The sequence below is a fragment of the Sinohyriopsis cumingii genome, chromosome 3 (genome assembly GCF_028554795.1).
Source record: "Sinohyriopsis cumingii isolate HCF-2022 chromosome 3, ASM2855479v2, whole genome shotgun sequence".
NCBI lineage: Eukaryota > Metazoa > Mollusca > Bivalvia > Unionida > Unionidae > Sinohyriopsis > Sinohyriopsis cumingii.
Window position 1 is genome coordinate 88,919,789 of NC_142963.1, and position 13,694 is coordinate 88,933,482.

General features: G+C 33.9%; 1 protein-coding gene across 2 annotated transcripts in view; it reads right to left on the reverse strand.

Annotated features, from left to right (window-relative positions):
* Positions 1-13,694, reverse strand: part of LOC149803260 (calcium-activated potassium channel slowpoke-like) — a 346,338-nt gene that overhangs the window by 297,921 nt on the left and 34,723 nt on the right. For both annotated transcript variants that reach the window (XM_089952911.1, XM_089952912.1), the window contains exon 2: positions 720-787. In XM_089952911.1, the coding sequence (XP_089809037.1) occupies positions 720-787 (68 nt within the window). The remainder of the gene's footprint in view (positions 1-719; positions 788-13,694) is intronic.

The following is a 13,694-nucleotide window of genomic DNA, read 5'->3' on the forward strand; positions in this document are numbered from 1 at the left end:
TTTTATATATAATCATAGAATGCTCAAATTATTATGGACTATTTCAGATTTTGCCAGTACAGGAAAGCTATTAAATAAATAGATTTGTTTAAAAGAACTATCTATTGTTCTTCCTTATATCCTTATTGTTTTTCCTTACAGCCTTATTCATGCTTATTCCATGGAAACCAATTTTTCTCAACACTGCTATTTCAGAGTTATCATGGCTAATAAAAGCTGTTTTATTTACCTATAATCCATCTGCCTTATATACACCTTCCATCAACAGTCAATAAAATCCTTGATTGAAACACTCTATTGCTGACTATCTTTTCATATTAACAAAGAAAGCATTCTCATGCATTCTTCAATGTGACCATATGACAAAGAGAATCCATTTAATTAGGTATGAAACTCACAAGAAAAGAAGATAGCAATCAATTTTCAACAATCTCTTTGAAAACTGTCTTTCATACTGTCTTTAATCTAACCATTCACCTTAATTTTATTTGCTGGAATGAGACAGGAGATAATAAACTTTTGTTTGCCTCGATCAAACTCAGGCAATTTTTTACTGAATCATCAAGATCATCAAGGATTTCAGTTTCTCCAGTGATTCTGGTTTCTTTAAGAGATACATGTAAAGTGCAGCGGGGGGAGTGGTTTATGCCAGTTGATCTCCCTTCTCATTTAGCCAACAGCTGTGAACAACTGTGATGCACAAAATACATGTTACTTACCCAATAACTGATGCATCAATGAAGTAAATTATGAGAGATGCAATGCTGAGAAGGAATACCAGCCCCACCTGAAAAGAAATAAAATAACTATTGATAATAATAAATATGTACTGAGATAATGTGGATGATAACATACAATGAAACATGCTAAAACAGATACCTCCATCCAAATCACATCTGCTTATAAAGGACAATTTTCCTAAAGCATTTTATTTTTTCACCCATATTTCACCTCCATATAAAGGACACCTACCTACAAAGGACAAAACTATGGCCCCTTTAGTGTCTGTTATAGACAGGCTTAAGTTTACTGATATAAAATGAACATGCAAATTTTGAATACAGTAGTATGGACAACAACAAAACTGTCAACAATGGACATAATTAACTATCAAGAATATAATAATAATAATAATAATAATAGAAGAAGGATCCTGACACAAAAAATACCATTTCACTTTGTAGGCAAATTAAATTGCTATATTTCAACTTCAGTTTGCTTTGCCCCATAAAGAATTATTAGCTGTAATTAGTTTGATAATCTTTTAAGACCCCAATAAATCAAAGTTAAGTTGATTAGAAACAAAACCTCTCATGCCATAAAAGGCAAGTTTAAATAAGAAATGATATATAAAAAATATATCCAACCCAATTCTAATACAATTACAGATAATTTATTCTTTGGTGATTTCTGCAAAACATTATTGCCAAATACAGTACACAACTGATATCACTTATGTGATATTAAATAATTTAATTTCTCATGAGTTGTAATAATATATTAATGTTGAATTCAAAATAATTGAATTTAGGAAAGATTATACATCAACAATTACATTATTAAATTATCATAAATATGAGAAACAAAATTATCAATTATGATAATTTACATCAATCATTTACTGTACCTGTGAATAAAATCATTAAATAGCAAATGAATGAATTCAAAATATTGTTTAGTGTCAATATATTATTCCACTCCCTTTACTACTGTACATATACAATTTTCAGAACTGCAACAATACAGCAATAATAATAAGAAATTTTAATACCTGTATTTGTATGATGATACTATCAATACAATTAATGCTATAACAAAGTGTGTTACAGCAGTTTATCACTGTTTGTATGATGATACTATCAATAAAATTAATGATATAACAAAGTATGTTACAGCAATTTATCACTGTTTGTATGATGATACTATCAATAAAATTAATGATATAACAAAGTGTGTCACAGCCGTTTATCACTGTTTGCATGATGATACTATCAATAAAATTAATGATATAACAAAGTGTGTTACAGCAGTTTATCACTGTTTGTATGATGATACTATCAATAAAATTAATGCAGTAAAAAAGTGTGTTACAGCAGTTTGTCATTGTTTGTATGATGATACTATCAATAAAATTAATGATACAACATTGTGTGTTACAGAAGTTTATCACTGTTTGTATGATGATACTATCAATAAAATTAATGCTATAACAAAGTGTGTTACAGCAGTTTATCACTGTTTGTATGATGATACTATCAACAGAATTCATCTTATAATGAAGCATGTTATAGCAGGGTTTCACTGTATTTGTATGCCGATACACCTCTCCCTCGATAACTCGCGCACAATGGGGTCCACAAACATAGACTGCACTATAAGCAAGGCGCGAGTTACTGAGGGACCTCCAAAAATTGAAGAAAAAAATGCTTTGACATCGAGAAAACCGGGGTGGGTGGGTTGAGCAGCGTTAGGGAACTGGGCTATTTATTGACTGAATTCTCATTTTACAATCACATCAATAATAATTTTTAATAACATGCCTTTTCTGATGAAGTAGATCGTTATTCTGTTTAAATAACATTTTTTTTCAAAATGTCCAACATATAAAAGATCATTCCAACTGGTTTCAACAACTATTACATGTACATGAAACAAATCTGTTTATTACATCACTGCTTTTTGTGTTTCTTGACTAGTCTGGTTCCCCTAGTGGTGTTTAATATTATCATGCCAAATCAGAAGTCCACAGAGCAGGGAACTAGACTAACTTTTAATACACTGCCAAACAAGATTCCTTTTTTTAAAAACACAAGACATTTATTTCACGAGACAATCATCTACGTCGAAACTCAATTTTCATATTGTTCAATTAGTACAATATTAATGTCGAGATTTCATTGGAAGTAATAATAAAACTTCTTAACATCCTTGAGGATATCTCTAATTCCAGTTTAAGAATTCTCTGAAACTCGCTTGCCCACAATGGTCTGTATTTGTGAAATAAAGCTCTTTATTTTACGAAGTATTCATTTCGCTTGGCTGCTTTGTTATCTTTGATCTCAGTTAAGAAAGTGTCGGTTAATTACTTCACCGTCTTCAGCATGTATTTGGCATTCATGATACAGCCTTACTGTGGTTCAAGTCCTACTTAGTCAACAGGACACAAATTGTATCTGCAAATAGAATACACTCCAGCCCAGTTGATCTATGTTGTGGTGTTCCACAGGGGTCTGTTCTTGGACCTGTTCTCTTCATTTTGTACACTCAGTCGCTCTCAAGTGTCATAGATCATCATCCAGTGTCTCACCAATTGTAAGCTGATGTGACCCAAATATACAAATCTAGCCACCCAACTGAAGTTGATGCTACCATCCAAGGTGTAGACAGAGAGGTGCATTTCTGATGTGAAATCATGGATGACATATAAAAAGCTGCTGATGAATGATGATAAACCTGACGCATTCTGATCACAACTCAAAGACTTTCTCATTCACATCCTTTACCTCAAACAATAAATATCAGCAATGCCAACATTAAATTCACACAATCAGTACGAAACCTAGGTGTTACTCTGGACAGTACTCTCACATTGCACCAACATGTCATGAACATATGCAAGGCTGCATATCTTGAGCTGAGACGCATCAGCTCAATTCGCAAACATCTTTCAGTTGATGCCACTAAAACACTTGTGTGTTCATTAGTACTTTCAAGAATGGACTATTGTAACTCAATTCTGTCTGGTTCATCTCAATATCTGCTCCAGAAACTTCAAAAAGTTCACAACACAGCTGCTCGGATCCTACTTAGAGTACCACGATCAGAGCACACCTCCCCGCTGCTCTGTACCCTACACTGGCTATCCATTCGATCCAGAATCAAACACAAAATTTGTTCTTTGTGCTACATTTCACTGTCGAACTCTAGTCCATCATACCTATCCGACCTCAGCTAAGTTTACACACCAGCAAGATACTTACGCTCCTTTTCTGACAATCATATACTCATTATTCCCACTATGAAAACAAAGTCATATGGACAGCGTTCTTTTGCATACCAGGGCCCAGCAACATGGAATGAATTGCCCACTGAATTTAGACACAAAGACACAGTGATCCCATTCAAAAGGGCTCTCAAAACTCACTTATTTCGACTGCAAGAACAAACTTAAAGACCTAATAATCTTTCCTACCTAAAATATTCTCAGCATGTTTTTTTATTTTTTAATGTTTTTCTAATATCATGTTGTTTGTTTTTGTAATAATATTATATGTTTTTTTTTATCTTATAGGTGTTGTCTAATGTAAAGCGCTTAGAGCTTCTAAAGATTAGGCGCTATACAAAGTCCTCATTATTATTATTATTATTATTAATTTAAGGTAGTTTATGTTGCATACACAATAACATTTATAAGTGTTCGATTGATCAAATGCAGTGAGTTCATCCGACATACAACCTGGGAAGCTAGATTTTAAGTTTGTAGGAGTTTAATTACAAGAGGACAGATTGTATTTATGACAATTACACTTCAAAGGAACTAAAAGATAGAACAACAACACAAATTTCAATTGATAAAAATGTGTATTTATTTATTAAAGTACTGACTCTACTCAGCGTAAGTGACATTTTCATTGATCGAAATTTCCTTACATATAATTTATTGGAGTGTACTAGGAATGTCGTTTGGAAAGAAAATGTGAAAAAAATTTATGACCTATTTTTAAATTTGATATTTCAAAGTGTTGATTAAAATTTCCAGGTCCTATCTACCATTTTGACGATAAAACGAGCGATACATCAAAGTTTCCGTTACTAATTTTGATCGTGATCTTCTTCAAGTTCAACAAATAGGGATCAATTTTTGTGGTATTTTCTGGTTTAAAAAATGGGATCCATGCCTGACCCCACGATATAGGCGGGTTCGCGAGTTATCAGGGCACGAGTTATCAAGGGAGTGTTGTACAATCAACAGAATTCATGTTATAATGAAGTGTGTTTTAGCAAGGTTCCAATGAATTTGTATGCTGATGCAATCAATCAAATTCATGTTAAAATTAAGCGTGTTTTAGCACGGTTGCAATGAATATGTATGCTGATGCAGTCAATGGAATTTATGTTATAATGAAGTGTGTAATATAGCAGGGTTTCAATGTATTTGTATGCTGATACGATCAATGGAATTCATGTTAAAATGAAGTGTGTTATAGCAGGATTTCAATGTATTTGTATGCTGATACAATCAATAGAATTCATGTTAAAATGAAGTGTGTTATAGCAGGGTTTCAATGTATTTGTATGCTGATACAATCAATTGAATTCATGTTAAAATGAAGTGTGTTATAGCAGGGTTTCAATGTATTTGTATGCTGATACAATCAATAGAATTCATGTTAAAATAAGTGTGTTATAGCAGGATTTCACTGTATTTGTATGCTGATACAATCAATAGAACTCATGTTAAAATGAAGTGTGTTATAGCAGGGTTTCAATGTATTTGTATGCTGATACAATCAACTGAATTCATGTTATAACGCAGCATGTTATAGCAGGATTTCACTGTAACTGTATGCTGATACAATCAATAGTATCAATACACAAAACTATATACATGCTTTGTTCCAACTTTGCAGAACAAGCAAGTTTCATGTGCTGTCAGGATATATAGAAGCTGTCCATACAAGACATATTTAAAAGCCATATCAAACAAGCTCCTTCCTCCTGAATCGAAACGCAACATGACTGCAATTTTGTATTGATTACATACTTGGTACTCACCCTTTACTACATACTGCAAAACAAATATCTTCAACTGTCAAAGACAGAGGACGAACAAGTGCCATAGGGAATCTGAAGTATCATATATTGTCAGAATCGCAACAGCAGTGAATAAAAGGATATAACTTATTATGGAGGTTTGACAGCATCTGGTATACTTTATGTTCCTGAACCTCTGTCACAGTAATTTTTATACATGATACTGTCCTGGCTTCCTTAACTATAGGTTGACTGTCTATCATTGATAACTGAAGAAATTTGTATGCTGGGAGTGCTTTTACACTTTCCAAATTCTTTTAGCTGTACAGTATTATTAAAAGACAGATTCCATGCATCTAATTGTCAAACACACTTAATTCTGTGTAAAACGCAATACTCAATTCTTATCATTTGCTACTGCTATTGTATTAAACACTACAAGTGTTATCTACTCTTGAAACCATTTCATCTTTTACAATCTCTCTCTCATGGTCTAAAATTAACCACTCAGCCTGATTATGTGACCTATTCTGGGTGTTCAAATTTTGTTTTCTTCAAAAGTGAGTATAGCTCTTAATAGGCTACCTGCATGACAAGCATCTATCCTGAAAATAGTTGTACCTTTTATTATGATTAAAACAAATGAAAAGTAAATATCTCTTGTCAGCAGTCAAGCTGAAAATAAGTTGTTCAAATACAAGTTACCACAAAGTGTGTTTAAGTGTGTTTAAGTGTGATTTGGATTTTTAATGTAGCTTTAACAATTTTTCAGTCATATCGCTACTATGTCTGCAGTGTGGCAGTTTATAGTGATGTCTAGCACTGAGGCATCATGCTGCATACATGCAGCATGATGTCCCTCCCAGTCACATTATCTTGACACCAGTCCAATCAGTCTTAACACTAACCTATTAATCCTGAGTGCCTTGCGAGGAAGCTGTTAGTACCATTTTTTATAAGTCTTTGGTATGACTTAGCCGGGGTTTGAACCCATGACTTCCCGCATCAGAGGCAGATGCTCTAGCCACTAGGCCACCTGAGAGCAGTCAAGTTAGCACAAAGCATGTCTAATAATAATAATAATGCTTTATTTATATAAGGCTACTCAAATGTATCGAGTACAAAACAATTATCCCAAGAGACCTTCTATACATTCAACTTATGTACAATATATAGATTATTGAAAGCAAGATGAAAAAGAACTCAGGTATATTTATTTAATTTGAAGTTATAATGTTTATTTTACAAAAATTGAGAGAATCTGATTGTTTTAGACAGTATTAAAAGACAAGCTGTTCCATACAAGAATCCCAGCATCATGTTATATTATAGAATACTTACAAGTCCTAGTTTGTATTGTATCAAAAAAGAGCTCAAAACATGGTTTTAATTTACCAACCATCCACCCCACCCCCTGGGAACCAATTGGTCTTTTTACAATCTTAACATGGTACAGCATACTCTGTAAATACAATTTATTATAGTTGATTATAAAGAAATTTACCATACCTTTTGATAATGTGCCAAATGGCACAAGGACCTGAGGTCTTACTCAGTGTTCCCTATTATAAGGGTATATTTAATGATTTTTATCAATGTGATAAAGTATTGTCATTTTATACATGCATGGAATGACCAGAACCTGTTTGCACTACATCGTTTAAAGTGAACAAATGCACCATAATAAGACTTAAATTTTAAAGCAGGAGAATATGCAGAAAACTTCTGGTTAAGTGCTTAAATTAAACTGTTCTGCATACTTCAAATGCATTTTAGTTCTTTATCCACTTTCAGTCAATTACTTTTGTTTAAACTACACAAACACATTGTTTACACAGTGCTCTGTCACAATACTGGCAGGGTCTATTGCATAACTGAGCATTTGGGAGTAAGGGTTGTGGGTTTAATGCCATTTTTCAGCACAAAATAGCCTATACATGGTGGCCAGTATATTTGGTTGAGGAAGATGCCAGAAGAAAATTAGAAAAAAAACCAGGAAGAATGACCAACCCATACAACACTACTGGCAAAGCTTTTTCACATACCAACACTGGCAAAGCCCAAGGCTCAAATGGACTGAGGTGAGATGTCAGTGATCTGTAAAGGCAAGCGCCTTAGACCATTCGGCCAACTGGGGCACCAAGGGACAGGGGTGTAAGAATTGATAGACTATCAATGGTGGCCAGGTTATCAGAACAACTTCAATCTATAAATAAAATGACAAAATAATACTTGTAATTCAAAATCTTGCCTCAGAAATATGGTAGAATCCCAAGATAAATATAAAATTGTTGTGGAATATTAACTAATCCAATACAGATTTGACAGGATAGTGTTATTCTTTGTAAGAAATGGCCATAAGGTGCACCTGGCACTCCCTTATAGTGATTCCTGTTGCCCTAACAATGTAACCTGTTGCCTCTAGATTGAATCTACCCCTTTCACATTTGGCCAAAAAACAACTTGAAGCTAATTTTCTTCCAACAAAAAATAAATGTTGCCACAACACACATTTCTGGTGTACAACATATGTAGAATTTACCAGCATACATCTGTAGCTATTATATGGCAGAAACAATCAAGAAGTACTAATAGAAATGTGTTGTAGTTAATATCCAACCACAAAGCAGTTTTGCCTTCAGAAAAAATTGGTATCATCCCTCTAACATAAGCTGCAATCTATATTTTGTATGGTTAAGGGAAAACAGCGTAAGAAAATCATTAATTTCTTTTGAACTCCCTTATTCTGAAATGAAGACCCTTCAGAAAAATTGAAAATTAATATACCAGGCCCTGAAAATGCTGTTTCTGACATTCGTCCAGGTGTAGTAGGGCCCTATACTGCCCAGGTTGTATAAGCTGCGCATTGGTTTGACAACCCAGCCTGAAATGCAAAATTCACTAAACCCATACAATATAAGCTTTGATTAAGTTAAGGAAAAATAAACATATGAATGACAAAGAACAAATTTAGACTAGTGCTTCACATATTGCATGCTATATATGCATATTTCTAGCACTGTGTTACAATACCAGTCAAGTTACAGTACCACATTCACATTAATGAACAATGAACTTCCATTTGCATCAAATGGAAATGCAACATATATGGTATGCAGTCATAGGACACAGTACACACACACATATATATACAGAAAGGATCCTTTTACACATGCAATAAAGCCCATCTTGAAAGACGACTGTTAGACAGACACCCTGCCTTGATATACAGATTCTCAATGCATGGATTTAGTGATTATAGTCCTATGACTTCACATAATTTTTGGGCAAAAGGGTGATAAGGCCAAGAATTTAGCATACACATCTCCCTCCATAACTCAGCACAGTGAGGTCCAAAAACAAAAATCACATTGGCATGAGGTACCAAAGGATCTCTGTAAAATTATGAAGGGGGTGCCAATTTTATTTTTAGAAATAATTGACAATGAAAAGCTTTTTCTAATGAAGCTACAGTGAACATAGTTGTGATGGTAGATTGACACTTTTCACATCTGAATACAGGTCATAATTTATTTATGATGTTTACACTAAAACTGAATTAAAAGATAGAACTAAAACAACAAATTTTACTTGACAAAACTATCTGTATTTATTTCATAAAATGCTGCCACGTGTAGGCATTAAAGATATTTTTTCATGGATCAAAATTTAATGAATACTGTAATTTACAGTGTACTGTAAAAACTATTTGGCAAAGAAACTTTAATAAAATATATGACTTGTTAAAAGTGGTGAATTTCATGATGTTGATTCAAATTTCTGGGCACTAACTGCCATTTTTTTATAAGTGATTTTCTTCACACTCAACAACAAGGAGCCAATTATCTGGGTATTTTATACACAAAAGAATTGGGATCCATGCCTGACCCCACATTATAAGTGGGTCTGCAAGTTATCTGGGCATGAGTTATGGAGGGAGAGCAGTAAATTTCTTTGTAGCCAAAAGGACTAGTTAATTGAGAAATGTAGTAATCATGCTGGATTTCCATTAATCCTTCCCACAAATGCTATCTAGACACAACAAAAACTTAATTAGCCCTCAGAGTACTGAAATTAGATACAAAAGTCCCTCAAAGGGATTGATGCTAAAATCTACTGACCAAAAATAATTAATGGGAGTTCTAGACCATATATTCTTTTTAACTGTTAAGTGTAGAAACCATTTCTGATATTCATGAGCAACAAGATTTTTAAATTAGCCACTGTAGTAGCCATACTGGAAGTAAGATCGGCACCATTTTCATTTATAATAAACCAGAAAACATTTAAGACTTTTTGTGAAAATACCATGTAGATATGACCATCTAGTTGGAAGAATTAGTGGCGAGATTGTTTATGTTCAAAATGGCTGTCAGATCACCATTTTTATTTACTACCTGGTATTATATCATGAGAAGTTATCTGGTGAAAACCGAATATTGATATGGTTTTGCTTTTAAGAAGTCTTCCAGTGAAAATCATATTCATCCAGAAGTAGCAATAACAAATTTTATAAAATGAGTGCTGTGGTGGCCATACTAGATGTCAAATGAACACCATTTTGATTTAGAAACAACTAGACATCACAAGAAAACTTCTGGTGGAAACCCCATGCCATGACTTTCTGTAAAGAATGAATAACAAGATTTTCTAAATGGCAGCCAAGGTGGCTATATCAGATATCAAATCAGCACCATTTGCATTGATGACCAAGCAGATATCATAAAATGTCTTTCACTGAAAAACTCTATGTTGATATGACCATCCATTCAGAAGGACAAGCTATATGAAGAATTTCAATATGACCTATTTGGTGACTTATATCAGATGTCCTAGTGGAACTATTTTCATTTAGGATCAACTAGACTTTGGGGTGAATGTGTGTTTAAAGTTGGCAATCCTCCCATTAGTTTAGAAGTAGTGATAACAAAACTGTGCTAACAGATGAACAGTAGAACTTGCAGCTACTAGTTTGACTAGAAATTTACAAGCCTCAGTCTAGGGGACTACTGCTAATTTTCAGCTATGCTGTATACTTACACTATACAATGACAGTGTATAAAGCATGTTGTTAAAGGCCCCTGTGACCTGCATCAGTGCATTTTATTGACTTGTCTTAGACATTTTTTTGATTCAACAACACATTTTAATAAATTTCTATGAACTAATTAATATTTACAGTCTGAATAGCTAGTTTTGGTAATATATGATTGGTTGTAGCTAAAACAGATGGGCCTTAGACCTAAGACCAGCATAATATATCATGGAACAAAACTTGAGCATCTAGTTACAATTCTAGCAAACATACCAGTCCCATTATGATTTGACAGGGAGCCAATATGAACTTCAGCAGGATTCTTCTCATCCTCTGATATTAAATTTGGCCCTTTTATAGCTATAAATGTCAGTACTGACCTCTTCATCTGACTATGGCATGTGTCAGTGAACCAACACAACATTCCAAAAGGTCCAGTGCCCCATCAAAACACACAGCAGGCTGTAAATGTTCATCTCACTGTATTCTTATACTTTAAGTATAGTTTTGTGGCAAACAAGTTTTTTCAACCAAGTAAGTCATCTGGACAGTTTATGTTCATTTCAAATTTTATCTTTATAGCTTATCCTTTTAATTCAATCTTTGCAAATAAAGTTTTACTTTACACATTAAAAGCCTATTTCATTCATTTTACGTTTGTTAAAAAAAAGAAAAATCTCTGCTTTAAAAAAATACTTATGCTAATGAAAAGGCAGAACATTCTCCATTTGTCCAAGATACATGTATCAGTTAGTTCTTTCACAAACTATTAAGGCTATGTATGCAACAAGGAAACATGACCAGTCATTTTGGTCTTTACCTGGAGAGTGATTTCTCTAGGCTGCACCTTTTAGCACCATTGTTAGAGCATGGCATATTCCCAACCTGCTATGGTGCTTTGGCTATCATTATCTTGGAGATGATCAACCACTCTGATATTGCACTGATCGAGTAATTAATAACAAAAAATATTAAATTAATGGATGGAATAGCAGAGATCTGAGCAAAGATATGGAATAGAACAATACAAGTCCCTGTATGTAAATATATAACAATTTAATCAATTACATAAACAAAATGAAATTGAACATGACATTGAATCAAACACTTTCTCTTAGAAACAGAACTACACAATTTATGTGAAATGCAATTAGTCATTCTGTAACACTGATATAACAAATTTCATCATAGTATCGAGTGACTGATCAAACTCAAATTGGTTCCAGTCCTTTCCATATCACTGTTGGTGACAGGACAGTGTTGCTGTTATTTCTTTTCATTCTCAGGTCATCAATCATAACTGTTGGCTGTCTTTTCCCACAATGTATAGAGGTATTTTTCCTTCAAATAAAAATAATATACAAGCTATATATTTGTCAGTTTTTTTCTTCTCCTGGGATCAAAAAATATCTTTTTATGTCAGATATTGTTGTTTTTTGTTGTTGTTGTTTTAGGGTTTAATGCCATTTGTCAGCACACAATAGGCTATACATGGCGGCCAGTATTAATGGTGGAGGAAGAACCCAGGAAAACCCCGGAAAGAACCACCGACCCACGAGAAGCTACTGGCAAGCTTTCTCACATACCCACATTGGCTGAATCCGAGATTCGAACCCATGCAGACAGAGGTGAGATGGCAGTGATCTGTAACGGAGAGCACTTTAGACTACTCGGCCACTCAGGGCCCCACGTCAGATATAGTTTTATTGTAACAACAGAACTAAGCTATGGTCAGTTCACAAACTGAAACTAATACACAATCCTATCAACATGAATTTATGTCTTTTCTAACAGCTACTCGCATTCTTATCTGGGCCTATGACATAACTAGACCTTTTTGATAACTATTACGCCCCACTGTGGGCTGTACAAATTACCAGCTGAACAATGTCAGTCGCCACATGCCAATTTTCTCAGTTAAAAAAATGCACAACTGCATCACACATATGAATTAATGGACTTCAAGTCTTGTCTTGACTACATTACTTGGTCATTAGCAATTCGCTGACAAAGACATAGCAAAATCAATTCTCAGAATACATGATACATATCATTTAAGACCGATGTACTAATTCTCACAATTCATATGCATTAAATTCCTACAAGATTTCTATTACATCTGAACAAGGTAACTGAAACAAACTCATATTAATTTAAACAAATTCATATAATATATGAGTCATGCAATAATTCCTGTCAAATGCATTCAAATCATTAACTTCTGATCTCAGAAAACTGATGCCTGAAATTAAAATGAATAAATTCAACAAATAATTTCAAACTTACTGTACATCAATAAGTATATTGTATGTGACTGAAACAATATCTTGTGTTTTTCTGAGACTCACTCCCTTTTCAATGAAGCCAAAACTCTCACTCAGGTTCCAGGTCTCTCAAATTCTTCCAGACCCACGTCCTTTGGACAATTTATTTAGTAAGAAAAATCACTTATTAATTTCCTCAGAGTCCCTCAGACTTCCCTTTCAGCACAAAAACTCAGACGACTAATTTCAACTGTGAGGGAGATCACTTAATGGATTTCATCTAGGAACATACACACACCCTTATTTAGCTTAGCCAACCACCAAATTTTAACACTCCCACCGAAGTCAGAATAATTTCTCTAGTCTGCCATTATTAATAACTATTCTGGAAAATATTATCTTATGACATCTACTTCAAATGGCCCAAAATTTGTATCTGGCTTGTCTCAACCCTGTCATTTCCTCACCTTAACCCCACCATTGACATATCTGCCTGACCATTATCATAGCAGGTCCTACTTAAAATCCACTCATGCCAAAAAGAGAGCATATCCCATCCTTCACAGTCAGCAATATTTTGATAGCCTAGCCCACATGACAATCTTAATGTTTATCTGTCATGCTGACCATGACAGAATGTA